This window comes from Lissotriton vulgaris, chromosome 5 (assembly GCF_964263255.1).
Source record: "Lissotriton vulgaris chromosome 5, aLisVul1.2, whole genome shotgun sequence".
Lineage (NCBI taxonomy): Eukaryota > Metazoa > Chordata > Amphibia > Caudata > Salamandridae > Lissotriton > Lissotriton vulgaris.
In genome coordinates, this window is record NC_141693.1 from 546,428,715 (window position 1) to 546,445,474 (window position 16,760).

General features: G+C 46.6%; 1 protein-coding gene across 1 annotated transcript in view; it reads left to right on the forward strand.

The window, feature by feature from the left end:
- LOC147711210 (rap1 GTPase-GDP dissociation stimulator 1-like) overlaps positions 1 to 16,760 on the forward strand; it is a 622,318-nt gene that overhangs the window by 431,521 nt on the left and 174,037 nt on the right. Inside the window, exon 6 of the mRNA XM_086921991.1 lies at positions 11,295 to 11,420. Within this exon, the coding sequence (XP_086778117.1) occupies positions 11,295 to 11,420 (126 nt within the window). The remainder of the gene's footprint in view (positions 1 to 11,294; positions 11,421 to 16,760) is intronic.

Below are 16,760 nucleotides of genomic sequence, written 5' to 3' on the forward strand. Positions count from 1 at the left end.
TCTTTATATTGAAAAAATGTAAATTGATACTTGTATAGCGCACTACTCAACCACAAGGGTCTCAAGGCGCTTGTACGAATACCGCTGTGGAACCCATCCTGGCTTTCCCTGTGAGGCGTCCACTCCTGGGTACCCCCAAGGTGGAGGCCAGGCATCCTTAGCGTTGTGGGGGCCGTTGTGGAGATTAGGCAAGCTATTGCCCAGAGCTGCAGAGTGGGACTCCATGATTGGAATAGGCACGAGGCGAGAATTATCAGGTCCATGGAATTTTGAGCCCAAGACCCGCCGAGGCGGGGAATTGAACCCTGGTCCCAGGCTAGACCTCTGCATCAGGGTCTGCCGCTCTAACCATTGAGCCACACTTCTGCACCCATTGAGCCCTGAAGGGCCAAGAAAAAGTTTCTCCATTGGCCAGAGGTATGTGGCAGATCTGTCCAATTACATGCTTGTCCTGCTGATGAAGTTTGGTTTATTACTGTTGACTGGTATAAGTAGTGGGCGATGGACATGAGACAAATGGAAAGGGGCGACCATTCGGTCCCCCCGAACGTATGGTGGAGTACCACGATCCCCCCGGGAAGCCATCTTGGGCGGGAGGCGTGTCTCGGCTGGTATGCCCGAAGCGGCATAGCCGGGGCGCGCCTTTTTCCCGCCCGGGAGTGGGCTGGCCTAGACACCGACGCGGCCGGCCACGCCCTCGGAGGCAGGCGGGGGCGGGTTTACGCCCACCCTGAAGACGGATAAAAGGAGCGGAAGCCAAGAAAGCATCCTCTTGTTCCTGTGCTCTGAAGCTGCACCTCCCCGCTGCACGTGAGCTCGAGACGGAACGAAGAGCCAATTTTGAGCGTTGTAATCTTTCTTTTTGTCTTACAGATATCCCGTCTGAGAATGCCTAAGAAAGTCGGAAAGCGGGTCGGTACCGAGCAGATGCTCCGCATGCTCATGAAGGAGATAGCCGATCTGAAGAAAAAGGTGGAGGCTAAAGACGGGCCGGGAGGAACGAAACGGCCTTTACAGGGAGCGGTTCCCGGTGAAAAAAGTAAGAGGCCCAGAAGGGGAGCACTTGGGGGAGACACCCCGGTTCCCGATACCCCACGTGAGGAGCCAATCCCGGTGCCGAAAGAAGGGAATCCAATTCCTGTGGTGGTCACCCCCGTGAACAGGGAGGATATGCCCCCGAGTTAGCGGCACAATTGGCAGCGTGGTTGGGAAAAGATAGCGAGGGCGCCACGGCTGACGACCCCCGGGCAGTTATGAGGCAGCTGCGGGAATCGAGGGAGACTGCGAAGGCAACATCTTCTGTTCCCTTACAGGTTCCGGCGGCTGGAAGTACAGCAGGCCCAAGTTCGGCGACAAGCACGGGGTCTACTTCAGGTAAGCGGCCATTGCCGATTGTGGGGGAGGGGTCTGTGCCTTCTCGAAAGGAAAAGATTGCACAGCATGTCCCGCTAGAAATTAAAGAGTTGATTTGGGCGGATAAGTATATAAATATGTTTTCATTGCTTACCGACCATTATGAGATAGAGCATGTAAAGAGTCAAAAGGAGCTCATGCATCCGAGTGTTTGGCGCGCAAAAATGGCCGCCTTTAAGGTCGACGAGACCATTGGTACTTGGGGCAGAGCGTGGGGAATTTTTACATCCATCATGAGTGAGCGCAGGCCCGAGTTGCTGACCGAGTTACCCATTTATCAGTCACGTATTATGGAGTATTCTGTGGCATATGGGGGCAATCAGTGGTTCTGCTATGACAATCTGTTTAGAAAAGCTAAAGAACACAACCCATTGTTGTCTTGGGATTGTTATGACTCCGTGTCATGGCAAAAAATGGAGAGTACGGGAATGTTGAAAGTACCATTGGTAGGGAGTAATGGGGGGGAATCTTCCCGCCAAAACTCTGCGACACCCTTTCGGACGGGTGCAGGTAGCGAGTACCACTCGAAGCCGAGTGGCAGCACAGGTAAAAGGGGGATCTGTTGGAATTTTAACAGAGGGAAATGTACAAGGCCCCAGGGGTCATGCAAATTCAGACATGAGTGTGGGGGGTGTGGGCAGTCATCCCATCCTGAGTCCATGTGCAGAGCCAAAACGGGTGATAACGGGGGTAAGGGAGGCGCCAAACAGGTCTGATACAGTCCGAGGGGCGCCTTTACCTACCCCGATTGATACCATGGCAATGATTCCTTGGCTCAGCGAATACCCGGATCATGCTTCCGCTGGGGTGTTACGAAACGGGTTTTCATATGGTTTCCGCATCCCGGCGGGGGATTTTCGGGGTGTACCGAACTGTAAGAACCAACTGTCGGTCTTGCAGCATACGGCGGTGGTGCAGGGAAAGATTGGGAAAGAGGTGACTCGAGGTCGTGTCGCCGGTCCCTTCGATTTGCCACCAGTTGCTAACTTTGTTTGTTCCCCTCTAGGGGTGGTCCCCAAGAAGGACCCGGGTGAGTTTCGGCTGATACATAACTTATCAGCCCCACGTGGTCTTTCCGTGAATGATGCGATAGACCCGGAAGTGTGTTCGGTGCGGTACGCATCTTTCGATGAGGCCGTTGCCATGTTAAATCGCCTGGGGCCCGGGACGCTGATGGCAAAATCGGACATCGAGTCAGCGTTCCGGTTGCTCCCGGTACATCCAGACGACCAGCGTCTCCTGGGTTTTCAATTTCAGGGTCGCTATTACATGGATAGATGTATACCAATGGGATGCTCGATTTCATGTGCCTATTTCGAGAAATTCAGTTGTTTTCTGCAGTGGGTATTCACAAAGAAGACAGGTTTTCAACATGTTATGCACTATCTCGATGACTTTCTGTTTTTGGGGGCAGCCGGGGATCCTGAGTGTGGACAGGCTTTGCATGAATTTTGTGTTCTAATGAATCAATTTGGTGTGCCATTGGCGCCAGGTAAGACTGTGGGTCCCTCGACCTTGATCGAGTTTCTGGGGATCGAGCTCGACTCAGTGGAAGGTTGTTTTCGATTACCCATGGAAAAAGTGTTAAAATTCAGGTTATCCCTTGTGACATGTATTCGTTCAATGAAAGTAAACCTGCATCAATTGCAACAGGTGGTGGGTCAATTGAATTTTGCCTTAAGAGTGATACCAATGGCGCGCCCCTTTTCCCGCTCGATTGCGCAATCCATGGTCGGCTTGAAGGAAGGACATCACCGCACTAGACTCTCGGCAGAGGTTCGCCAGGACATGCGCATTTGGATCGCATTTCTGGCGGATTTCAATGGTCGAATTGTCTGGAACAAACCAGCGGTGTCTTCCGAGGAGTTGGGGCTTTGGACAGATTCGGCGGGGAGTATAGGTTTTGGCGCCATATTGGGTACACATTGGTCGGCACAAAAATGGCCGTCATGGTGGCATGAATGCGGGTTGACGAGTAACATTGCTTTTCTCGAATTGTTCCCTATTCTGGTGGCGTTGAAAACATGGCCGGAAGGGTTTAGGGATCACTCTGTGGTATTCTGGTCTGATAACATGACCGTGGTTGAGTGTATCAACAGTCAGGCAGCACGATGCAAATTGATTCTGAGACTGCTCAAGGAAATTGTGTTGTTATGCATGCAACTGAATGTACTGTTTAGGGCGCGACACGTGCCGGGGGTGATGAACCAAGCGGCTGATGCGCTTTCTCGTTTCCGTATGCAGGCTTTCTGGGGTTTTCTGCCCACAGCGGACCCGTTGGCGGCACCCTTTCCCGAAGCTCTCTGGTCTCTCGGTGCCCCGAACTACAAAACCTCGTGGGAGAGAGTTTAGCACCCAGGACGAGGAAGGCATATGAAGGGGCGTTCCGTTCATATTGGGCCTTTTTGGGTGCTGCCGGGGGGGAGCTTTGGGGTCAGGAAGAGTTTGTGGTGAAATTCCTGCTCTCTTTACGTCAGGCAGGTAAATCAGTGGCTACGGCCCAGAGGCATCGGGCCGCCATTTCCTTTGTGGCAAAGGCTCATGGGATCCAGGACCCGACAGCATCTTTCGTTGTGCAGAAAGCGCTACGTGGGTGGCAACGCCTTGAGGGTCGCAGAGTAGACGATAGGCACCCGATAGGTCTGGATAGATTGGCCCTGTTGTTGTCCGTACTTCCGGCAACGTGTTCATCCCAGTACGAAGCAGTGTTGTTCCGAGCCGCATTTGCACTAGCATTCCATGGGGCTATGCGGGTGAGCGAATTAGTGGCAAAGAACAAGCGGGATTCGATGGGGGGGCTGTGCCGAGAACACATTCAGGTCAGGGGGGAGACCATGACGGTCTCGTTTGTTAGGTCCAAATCCGATCAGGGACTGTGTAATCATTCAGAGGATCCCCGGGTCCTCCATGTGCCCTGTGGTGTGCGTAGAGGAATATTTGGCACAGAGGGTAGCAGCATGGGGGGGGACCTTGTTGAGGCACACTGACGCCTCCCCACTGACGAGGTTTCAGTTCCGGAGGGTGCTTGCAATGTCTACTTCTGCCGCGGGCTTGAACCCCGGCGAGTTCGGGACCCATTCCTTTCGGATAGGGGCTGCTACTGAGGCTACAGCCAGGGGTCTGAGTGTGGAGCAAGTGAAGCGTGTGGGGCGTTGGTCCTCTAACTGTTACAAAAGGTATGTGCGGTTGCACATGTTGTGACGCTGTAAGGTATACTCACGCTTCTTGTCTCTGTTTAATTTTCAGTTACGCAAGCTTACGAAGCAGGGCGGACTGTGCGGTCGACCCGACTCCTGGGGGACAGCGGTCAGAAATCACCGTCTGCGAATAAGGAGGTGTGGGTCGTGGGCCACTCATACGTGAGGCGTGCCGCGGACGTATTCAAAGCAGGTGATATGAGTCACGTGGCTGGGGAATACGGGTACAGGGTGTCCTTCTACGGAAAGGGCGGGCTCTGTATTGACCAGTTTCAATTCTTTTTTGAGGGTTTGTTAGAGCGGACGAGGTCACCGCCGTCTATAATCATAGTCCATCTTGGGGGTAACGATCTCGTGGCCACTGGTAGACAACTTCTTCTTGAGGCGATGCTTTCCACGGTAAGTTGGTTGGCAAGAAGAGTTCCAGGGTGCACAATTGCATGGTCCCATATGATCCCACGGAAAGTGTGGCGGGGGGCTATTTCGGTTACTGCTTTGAATCATTCAGTAAAGAAGATAAATAACAAAGTGAGTAGATTGTTTCGTTCAAATACACTGCATTCTGTTTCGCATGGTTGTATCAAAGGGGACAGTATGTATTTGGGGGACGGTGTTCATTTGTCCCGGGTGGGGAACGAGTTACTCATAGGAGACTTCTTAGCCTGGTTAAAGGGTTTTCAGCATGACCTTTAGGTAGGAGTGTTTTGTGGGGGGTCCGGATAGCCGGTCAACTATCCGGCCTGTGGCGGTAAGGTCATGATCGGTGAGCAGTAATTCGAAGATCCCTATGAGGGGGCGTCACCCATTACGGATGGGAGCGCGCGGGGGAGGTGGCCAATTGGCCCCTCAACGGGGAGGCGGTCCTGTCTAAGGAGAGGCCGCCGGAAGGAAAGGAAAGGTGGTCAAGGCCCCTTCCTGGATAGGAGGGGCTACGGCCCCTCCTGGGGAATTTCCCGGGGCCAGGACATCTGCGACGGCAGATGGGTAAGTTGTGTGGGGTGCGGGAGGGGGTTTACGCTACCTTTTAGACACCTCACACGAGTCCTCGAACGACCGTTAAATGGCGTCGAGTTTATTGGGGCCCCCGTCAAGTACAAAGGGAAATTGGTAGATGCACTTGAGGTACGCCTCTGTGCGGTCGCTCCTCTCACAAGTGAGGGGGGTATGTCTGGTTTAGGGATCTGACACCGGTTACGACCTTGCCGTTGGCCCTTAACGTTAGGATGTACAATTTCAAGTCAAATGTTTTGTAGGATGTTAGTTCGGCTAGGAGAACCTCTGTATTAGAGATCTGTTAAGGTTAGCCAAACATCGTAATGTGGAAATGAAATTGTAAATAATATGAAACTGTTATTTTAATGTTTTATTTTTGTTTCATATTTTAATAAATACGGCCGGGAAGGGTGACTCCCTTCCCGCCTTCCAAAAGTTCAAGAACTGTTTCCGGTTTCCCAATTCTTGGGGATTGTGTTGAGAGGGGGTGGCGGGTATCTCAGCCATATGGAAAGGGGCGACCATTCGGTCCCCCCGAACGTATGGTGGAGTACCACGATCCCCCCGGGAAGCCATCTTGGGCGGGAGGCGTGTCTCGGCTGGTATGCCTGAAGCGGCGTAGCCGGGGCGCGCCTTTTTCCCGCCCGGGAGTGGGCTGGCCTAGACACCGACGCGGCCGGCCACGCCCTCGGAGGCAGGCGGGGGCGGGTTTACGCCCACCCTGAAGACGGATAAAAGGAGCGGAAGCCAAGAAAGCATCCTCTTGTTCCTGTGCTCTGAAGCTGCACCTCCCCGCTGCACGTGAGCTCGAGACGGAACGAAGAGCCAATTTTGACCCACCCACCAGCCCCTGAGGACAGCTAGTTGTTTTGAATAAAGTTTTGATCTGGTAACTCTGTTTCTTGCAGGTTGTGATGATCGTCGTGAAATTTTTGAATATGCAATAAAGAATGGTTATTTTCAGTATGTTTTTGCAAATAAAGTAATTTTGCACTAATGTTGATCAGTATTCATGCTTGTAATAAGTCATGTTCGTTTTTTAATCTTAGTAAATTAGGTAGAATTGTCGTATTTATTTTGGTCGGGCGGTAAGGTCATGATCGGTGAGCAGTAATTCGAAGATCCCTATGAGGGGGCGTCACCCATTACGGATGGGAGCGCGCGGGGGAGGTGGCCAATTGGCCCCTCAACGGGGAGGCGGTCCTGTCTAAGGAGAGGCCGCCGGAAGGAAAGGAAAGGTGGTCAAGGCCCCTTCCTGGATAGGAGGGGCTACGGCCCCTCCTGGGGAATTTCCCGGGGCCAGGACATCTGCGACGGCAGATGGGTAATTCGTGTGGGGTGCGGGAGGGGGTTTACGCTACCTTTTAGACACCTCACACGAGTCCTCGAACGACCGTTAAATGGCGTCGAGTTTATTGGGGCCCCCGTCAAGTACAAAGGGAAATTGGTAGATGCACTTGAGGTACGCCTCTGTGCGGTCGCTCCTCTCACAAGTGAGGGGGGTATGTCTGGTTTAGGGATCTGACACCGGTTACGACCTTGCCGTTGGCCCTTAACGTTAGGATGTACAATTTCAAGTCAAATGTTTTGTAGGATGTTAGTTCGGCTAGGAGAACCTCTGTATTAGAGATCTGTTAAGGTTAGCCAAACATCGTAATATGGAAATGAAATTGTACATAATATGAAACTGTTATTTTAATGTTTTATTTTTGTTTCATATTTTAATAAATACGGCCGGGAAGGGTGACTCCCTTCCCGCCTTCCAAAAGTTCAAGAACTGTTTCCGGTTTCCCAATTCTTGGGGATTGTGTTGAGAGGGGGTGGCGGGTATCTCAGCCATATAGATTCTGCCTTATGTGAGTGTGAGATGGTCAAGCAGTAAGGGAGTTATTATGGAGACTGTTTGAACTACCCTGCTTCACCACACCTAAAACCACGTTGAAACAGTGAGATAATCGACTGCAGCTTCCCTTTATTCTGCTTTTGACAATAAACAGCTTTATTGCATGTCCAGGAGACAGGACGATCTGGGACATCTGAGGGTTTGGAGAGTAACATACCACCTAAATGTCACACAAGCAATGTGTGCCACCCCTACAGCACCCATGACGGAGCATAAAGGCTACAGCTTTGCATGATTATTTAACAGTGCAAATATTGATACAGAATCCGTTTAAGTGTGATTACATATGATGCTCAAATACGTTAGGGAACTTACTATCATTCCTAGGTGTTGAATATTGTGCCTTTTATGGTATTTACCATCACGTGTGGAATTTGGTGCAGGAAGCACCAAGATCCAGAGCTCAATCCCCAAAAGCCCGAATAGGTTCAATTCATCGCTCTTGATACATTCCAAACCCCGGTTTATCAGGTGCAATAAATAGCACCTAGCTCTCTAGAACAGTAGCTCCTAAACTGTGGTCCGGGGACCCCTGGCTATCCTTGAAGCCTACTCAGGGGGTTCATGATTGTCTAGAAAATTAAATATAATTAAATATAATTATCAAATTAATCAAGTGTGCAGAAATAGAGAAGAAAAATGCAGAGCTGAACATTTTAGAGCTTACGGCACATGGGAAGGAGTTTGAAATTGGAGGAAAAAAATTAAGTTACTATCCTCAGATTGATTCATGGGACCAGGGCAATTGCATCGAACGCAATATAATATGGATGAGTGACGTCAATTGAATGTGGAAAAGCTCCAACCTTCCCATTAAAATTCAAATGTAGCTTGTTTTAAATTTGTTTGTGAATTAAATCAAATATTTCATCATTTGTATATTTGTTTGATGAATGATTGTGTTTCTATGTTTTTTGTGGTTCAAATGATCAAATAAACTTAGATCAAAGTAAGCGACCTCCAGTAGTTACTCAGTGGGGGGTCATTGCTTAATTTGAGCCGGTGGTTTCCATCACTGGCACCAGCACTTTTCAACACTGCACCTATGATAGTCTGCCACATTGTGGCGCTATATATTTTATTTAGAGATGAGCACAATAACATATATTTATAAATTCAATATACCTTCAAAATGACTAATACACACCGTCCTAGCCATTCTAATAGCTTAGGGGGCCTGGAAAGGTCTGAATTGTCAATCTTGTAAGAGTGTGCTAGTGTTGTGTCTGTATTCTTTGGCAGTGCTGGCAGGGGCTAAGGGGGGTGAGAGCTGAAGTGGCCTCCTAACAAAGGCCCTGGCACTTATTTATTTTTTCACACATTAAGGACTGGTGGAGGTTCCCGGCTTCCAATCATGAATCAGTGGGGTCCTGGGTTCCAGTAATAATTAAGTGTGGGTCCACAGAAGTCAAAAGGTTAAGAACCACTGCTCTAGATGTATCATGATCAGGACCCAAAGTATCTGAAGGAGTGAATTGCAGGGATGTATGACGTTAAAACGCATACTTTTACCACGCATACCATTACAACGGAATTTTTACAACCCAGGACCCTTTACAACGCATACCTTTACAACGCATGACATTAAATCGCAGATACTATTACAACGCATGCCATTACAAAGTAAGTATAGGTAAGTATATTATTTTTAAATATTATTATATTATTTTTTTAAAGTGTAATTAATAAATATTTAATTATTTTTATTTAATAAATACATTTTTTATTAATGTCATTGTAATTTTTAAAAAAATATATATATATATACTTTTTTAAATAAATATTAACATTTCTAAAATAAATGTATTTAATTAAATGTAAGTATTTTTTATAAAACTGAACGCTTAAAATACCCCTGATCCCCAAAACCCAAACCCAGCCCTGAACCCTAAAAATACCCCTGTACCCCATAACCCAAACCCAGCCCTGATCCCTAAAATTACCCCTGTACCCCATAACCCAAACCCAGCCCTGAACCCTAAAAATACCCCTGTACCCCATAACCCATTCCCAGCCCTGAACCCTAAGAACCCATACCCAGCCCTGAACCCTAAAAATACCCCTGTACCCCAAAACCCAAACCCAGCCCTGAACCCTAAAAATACCCCTGTACCCCATAACCCAAACCCAGCCCTGAACCCTAAAAATACCCCTGTACCCCATAACCCAAACCCAGCCCTGAACCCTAAAATACCCCTGTACCCCAAAACCCAAACCCAGCCCTGAATCCTAAAAATACCCCTGTACCCCAAAACCCAAACCCAGCCCTGAACTCTAAAAATACCCCTGTATCCCAAAACCAAAACCCAGCCCTGAACCCTAAAAATACCCCTGTACCCCAAAACCCAAACCCAGCCCTGAACCCTAAAAATGCCCCTGTACCCCATAACCCAAACCCAACCATGAACCCTAAAAATACCCCTGTACCCCAAAACCCAAACCCAGCCCTGAACCCTAAAAATACCCCTGTACCCCAAAACCCAAACCCAGCCCTGAACCCTAAAAATACCCCTGTACCCCATAACCCAAACCCAGCCCTGAACCCTAAAAATACCCCTGTACCCCATAACCCAAACCCAGCCCTGATCCCTAAAATTACCCCTGTACCCCATAACCCAAACCCAGCCCTGAACCCTAAAAATACCCCTGTACCCCATAACCCATACCCAGCCCTGAACCCTAAAAACCCATACCCAGCCCTGAACCCTAAAAATACCCCTGTGCCCCAAAACCCAAACCCAGCCCTGAACTCTAAAAATACCCCTGTATCCCAAAACCAAAACCCAGCCCTGAACCCTAAAAATACCCCTGTACCCCAAAACCCAACCCCAGCCCTGAACCCTAAAAATGCCCCTGTACCCCATAACCCAAACCCAACCATGAACCCTAAAAATACCCCTGTACCCCATAACGCAAACCCAGCCCTGAACCCTAAAAATACCCCTGTACCCCAAAACCCAAACCCAGCCCTGAACCCTAAAAATACCCCTGTACCCCATAACCCAAACCCAGCCCTGAACCCTAAAAATACCCCTGTACCCCATAACGCAAACCCAGCCCTGAACCCTAAAAATACCCCTGTACCCCAAAACCCAAATCCAGCCCTGAACCCTAAAAATACCCCTGTACCCCATAACCCAACCCCAACCTTGAACCCTAAAAATACCCCTGTACCCCATAACCCAAACCCAGCCCTAAACCCTAAAAATACCCCTGTACCCCAAAACCCAAACCCAGCCCTGAACCCTAAAAATACCCCTGTACCCAATAACCCAAACCCAGCCCTGAACCCTAAAAATACCCCTGTACCCCAAAACCCAAACCCAGCCCTGAACCCTAAAAATACCCCTGTACCCCATTACCCAAACCCAGCCCTGAACCCTAAAATTACCCCTGTACCCCAAAACCCAAACTATATATAAAATTACTTTAATTAATTAATTTAATTTATATTTACTTACCCATACTTACGTTGTAATGGCATGCGTTGTAATAGTATCTGTGATGTAATGTCATGCGTTGTAAAGGTATGCGTTGTAAAGGGTCCTGCGTTGTAATGGTATGCGTGGTAACAGTATGCGTGGTAAAAATCGCGTTGTAACAGTTACATACCGAATTGCAGACTACATACATCTCCTATTGTCTGTTTTTCCATGTCCCAAAAACTGATGACACCATGATGTATTATACTTTACTAACCTCTAATTAAGCAAAGAATTTTGGTTTTGCTCTGTGCCGTTCCCAATTAGGATAACGTTAAATTCATAGCCATTGCTTTCACCGAGCAGAGACAGCGAAGGAGGCTCTAAGCAGAACCAAGGTGTGTGAGCAGCTGGTGAAGCAGCTGAAGAGAGCGGGGAGCCACGAGCGCCTGGAAATCATCATCGAGGTGCTTCAGGTGTTGGCAGAGAATGGTAAAGTGTCTTAAGTGTTCTATGTCTTTGTGGTGTGCATGTGTGGGTGAGAAGGCCCTGGTGCACAAGCATTATGGATATTGTGGCAATTCAATGTGGGTTGTTGCTCTGCATAGGTTTTTTTTTACCTTTACACAGGTTCAATCCCAACCCCTGGGGCTGATTTTTGAGTATTGAAACAGTACACCAGCAATGTCTCTGGCTATTAGGGCCGGCTTTAGCGCTGGTGGGTCTTGGCTGAATAATCATTTTTTTTCACACCAACCCCCCCGCCCCCCCCCCCCCCCCCCATGACCTCCTTCTCCATGAATTCACTTACTACCACCCTCCAACGGTTCCCCCTCACTTGTTAACAGCCCATTTCTCACATACATTTAATTTGCTTTATAGCACAACTCATATCAGTGTGGGGTGTCAGAGCACTTCACATCATACACTTACATTATACAGAGAGTTCAAGTTCAAGTTAAGAATTTGTATAGCGCACTACTCACCAAGAGGGTCTGTGAGGATTGCAAGTTGTAGGAATCACGTCATCCATACCAGTAGGCAATACATTTCAGGAGTGTTTGGCCAGGAGAAGCACAAACTCAGATATTAAAACGTACCACAGTGGTAGAGGTTGGTCTTACTTATAAGTATGTATTTCTACTCAAACACTCCCTTTTGATCAAAATTAGGATAAAGCAAGACTGGGGAAAAACACCTAACCTAAACCATGAACTGCAAGTAACAAAAAGATCTTTGTGACAAAAGCAGTAATCCACTGAGCTATCCACATAAAATACAGTTCTACTTTCTGACTGGTACATGTTCTTTGAAGCAGGCATATTAACTTTCCGTACTACTTTGTAATGAGTCAAAACTAGCACTAGAAAAAACTCAGATCTCTGTCTAGCAGGAACATTAATCACTAGAGTTATGTGGACATATTTTAATTATTGTCTGAAAACTGCTGGACAAACAAGGAACTCTGTAGCCAGTGCTGTCAAACCCGTAACTTATTTCTAAAGTCAGTGTCCCCTTAACTCAGCCGTGATTCTCCAGTTTAGCCATAGCATGCAAAGATCAAAGTAAAATAGGTTCCCTCTTCTCAGTGGTCAGGGCAAGCCAGCCATCTGTCAACCACTTCTGAGCGCGCTGATTATTAGATTTAATTTCTGAGTCCTGTTCAATGAAAGCACTGAATAGAAGCAACTTTTGGGTAGCACCCATCAATGGGTTCACATAAACACTGAAAAACACCAGGGACAAGGGGAGTTTTGTTGGAACACTGCACCTAAGGAAACATTAATTGGATCCGGAAGGGTCTGCTTGATTATAACCACAATGAGAAGGGCAAAAGTGTAGGGAATGCTGAAGTGTCTTCCATACCTTCCTCCCGGCCAATCGAAACAGATATTTATGACTCAAGGAACCTGCTGTCAAGCTTCATGGTACTGGCAGGGTGGTAAAGCTGCACACAAAATGTACTTTACTGTGCAGTAAAACTACACAAGTAATGTTCAAGTGCAAATTAATCCCCTTCGAATGGGGAATTACCAAAACTCCAAGTTCCATGGGGTTTAATGCATACTTTTACCACCTGTGCTGATGAGGTGAATTCTGCAGACTCTGTGTGGAGTGGGGTTGGAGAAAGTGGCAGGTGGGTGGGGAAGACAAGCTAACTGTTGGCTTAGAGGAACATTAGCGACTTTGATTTTATTAACATGAAAGATAAAAAACACTAATAAAAAGTTGATTCTCAAGTATAATTAATCAACTGCAAAAATAGTAAAATCAGCATTACATAATATCACAATACAGTTAAAAATTACAATTAAAAAAAGTATAAGAAGAAAAAGGGGTAAAGTGGCATAAAGTGTCACTAATTTTATTCTTTTTAGTAATTTTCTCTCCTTTGTCACTCCATTTATGAGCACCAAGTACTGAATTGCCTAGGTTGTTACATTTCATGAGTTGTTTATCCCTAACCTAGGAATTACCATATCCATATTTTCAGGGGGTCCTTGTTACCTATGAATAGGCTTAGAGGAACATTGCATTTTCGCACTACAAGTACACAAATGGGAAAAGAGTCCTGTCTGCTACTGGAGCCAAAGCCTCATGATTTTACCAGACAGAATGATTGCTCCATTAAACAGGCCCAGTGTTCCAAACCCTGTGATAATAGGGTGTAGGAGCACCAGCCCACCCAGAATCACAGAGAACGGAGGTAACCACCCACAAATCAGACAAACATACTGACCTATTCTTTACATATCCAGTGAAGAATTCGACGAGCAATGAAATTAAGGAATCTGCAATCCACTCTAATGACAGACGCACTATCTTGTTTCTCACACTGTGTAATTCATTTTGCAGCATGAAGGGGACTGACCCATATCAGGGGCATAATTATAATTCAGACTACAGTAATAGAGTAAAACTTTAGTTAAAGAGAAAAAATCATTTAACACCTCTAACATAGCCTTGCAGTGTCCTGTTGTTTTGAGAGGCATTTCTACTATACAGCACTTATTACAGATTTAAAAATTATGAAAATCCGACTTACTACTCACTGGTAGTCATTTGAACCACTGGCCTGCTGGTATTACTCAAACTATGCATTGGGGGCCATTTTACAGACATTATGCATTGGTACACAGGTGTAGAAAATTGGGTTACTGGTTGAAGGGGGTGAAGCCCTGCTCAAGCAGCAACCAAAATTATTATCAGGGTGCAACACAAGTGTACCCCAAATTAACCTGTGCCTCCCCCTTTGGTAGCTTGGCACATTAAAGTCAGGCTTAAATTAGAGACAACATTTACAGTATTTATGCAGCACATAAACGGCAATAAGGTTTAAATACATCACAAGAAAAATTCCACATCAAGTTAGAAAAATAGAGGAAAATGTAATCAATTATTGACACCAGAATGACACAATAATCAGTAAAAACAGAGATATGGAATTTAAAGATTTAAGTGGGAATAGTTATTAAAAGCAGACAGGCAATAACTTTAGTTCGGCTCGCTGAACCATAAAAGTACAGATGCAAATATTAAAACATATTTAGATGCAAACTATACTGTATGAATTAAAATGGGAACAATCAAGCGTATACAATGAATTTACAGTAATAGACCTTTCTTGTTTGGCATGTACCAGCTGTAGAAGAACCGTGTCAAACCTCGGCAACATTTCTGTTACGTGGACTTGAAAAGTCCATTGAGTCATTTGCAGAGACAGGGTTGATAACAAATTAGGGAGGACACAGAGCCTCATGAATGCCAGGGCGTTGGTTGTTGGCTCATCTTTTGCCTAATCCTCCACACAATTAACAAATACTGTGATACAGCAAAAAACAGGCTTTGGCTCGAATCTGATTTTGAAATATGAAAGTCCTCTCAAATTTCTTGACTCCTAGATTCCAACAAACAGGGGCTAACCATGTTCTCCTTCCTTTCCAGTAGGCTGGACAGAAGAACAAAACATGCTCTTCTGATTCATTGTTATAACTACAGGAGGGCCATGCAAACCTGACTGTCTCATGAGTCTGGGCCCATTTGGTGGTGAAATTGGAGATATAAAATCCTTGCTGCTGGGCGTTCAATCTCATCAAGAAACTGTTCTAGCTTAAATTCGTCGTTCCTCAAATGACAGTATTTGGTTAATTTGCCAAATGTGCAATTGAGACAATTTATACTGCCCATAGTTTCTCTTCAAAAATAATTTGTTAGTTGAGGCAGCTACCTGCGGATTATCCCTCAGGTTCCCACACCCCCATCATACCCAGTTTCTCTCTTACGTGCTTGATCCAGGGTATGCTTTCCGACTCAGGGATGTCTAGGACTTCCTTTAACCCTTCACAATAGGAATGGAGCTCAGGGTTAGCCTTAATATGTCTCCAATAAAAGATTGCTATCACTCCAGCCCCATCTGAAATGTGCTTGAGTCCCATATCTAACCTTAGAGGAAGCAAAGGGGTGTTCATTGGTAAACCTGTCAGCCTTTGTAGAATCGATATTCCACTATTACCATTTTGGCCATATCCTTAGGGCCCCAAAGCTCCACCCCATATAAGGCTATTCCTAGGGCCTGCTGTTTGTTTATTTGAATTACTGCTAGATTGGGCGAAAGTGAGATTCTTGTTGTGCTTTGGACAACCCCCGGTGGTTTGATCTAGTTTAAGCCTACAACTTTTAATATGGCACCACTAATCTAGCTGCTCTATGAGGGCCAGTCCCAGCCCCAGGAATTCAAAGGTATGCACATGTTCCTTGGGGGACCATTTGAGCTTAGGGTTTGATCTCAAGCCCCTTTGCCTGCAGAAGTTTTCAAAACAGTCTGAGATTTTTTGAAGCTCCATTGGTGATTTAGACAGTAGCAATGTATCGTCGGCAAACATTAGGGCAGGAAACCTAATGCCTGTCAGATGTGGGGCATCACCATCACAATGGTTGGGATATGTCATAAGGTCATTGACAAAAACAGGGTAGGGGCAAAAACACAACCCTGTCTTACCCCTCTGTTTACACAGAATGGTTCTGTCAGCTCATCCAGTTGGCCACAACAGACCTGGACATAGTTATGTTCATAGAGCTTCATTAGGATAGCTAAGAGCTCATTGGGTGCGCCCATTTCAGTCAGAATGTGGGCCTAGGGACCAGGTTGAATGCAGACCGCAAGTCAACAAAAAAAACATAGAGCCGGCCACCTCTCAAAACCATAGTTTTCCAGAATATAGGTTGGAGTCGAAAGACCTGGTCCACAGTACTAGTACACTCCAGGAAGCCCACCTGTAATGGAGTTAGAATCATCCATTCCTGTAACTTTCAAGTATTATTCTACTTAACAGCTTCTGTGAGGTGTCTATTAAGAAGATCGGCCTATAGTTGGACAGCTGCAAGGGGGGAGCTTTCTAATGGATTGGTATAATCTCGGGCCCTGCCCAAGTTGAGGGAATTGGTGCACCTAACACGATGGCATTAAAGAGTAAAGTCAAATATGGGCTCCAAACAGTGGTCTCACTTAGGTACAGAGCACCCATGATCTTGTCCATCCCAGGGGCTTTGTTTGGAATGAGCTTACTAATTGCAGTGCTTACTTCCAGTATTGTGATAGATGGGATTCCTTCTCTGATATGCTCTTTGCCCCCATCTACTAATCTGTTGTGCCACAAGAAATGCAGGGTATCAATATCCATTCCCTTTTCAGAGTAAAGGCTGGAAAAGTGATCAACCCAGTCTGCTGTGGCAATATTGGTCTCGATTGGACAATAGCCCTCTTGCCTCCCTGTTGAAACTAAGTTCCAAAAGGTACGCTGATTGCCCTTTCTAGCTAAATCCAGTAGGCCT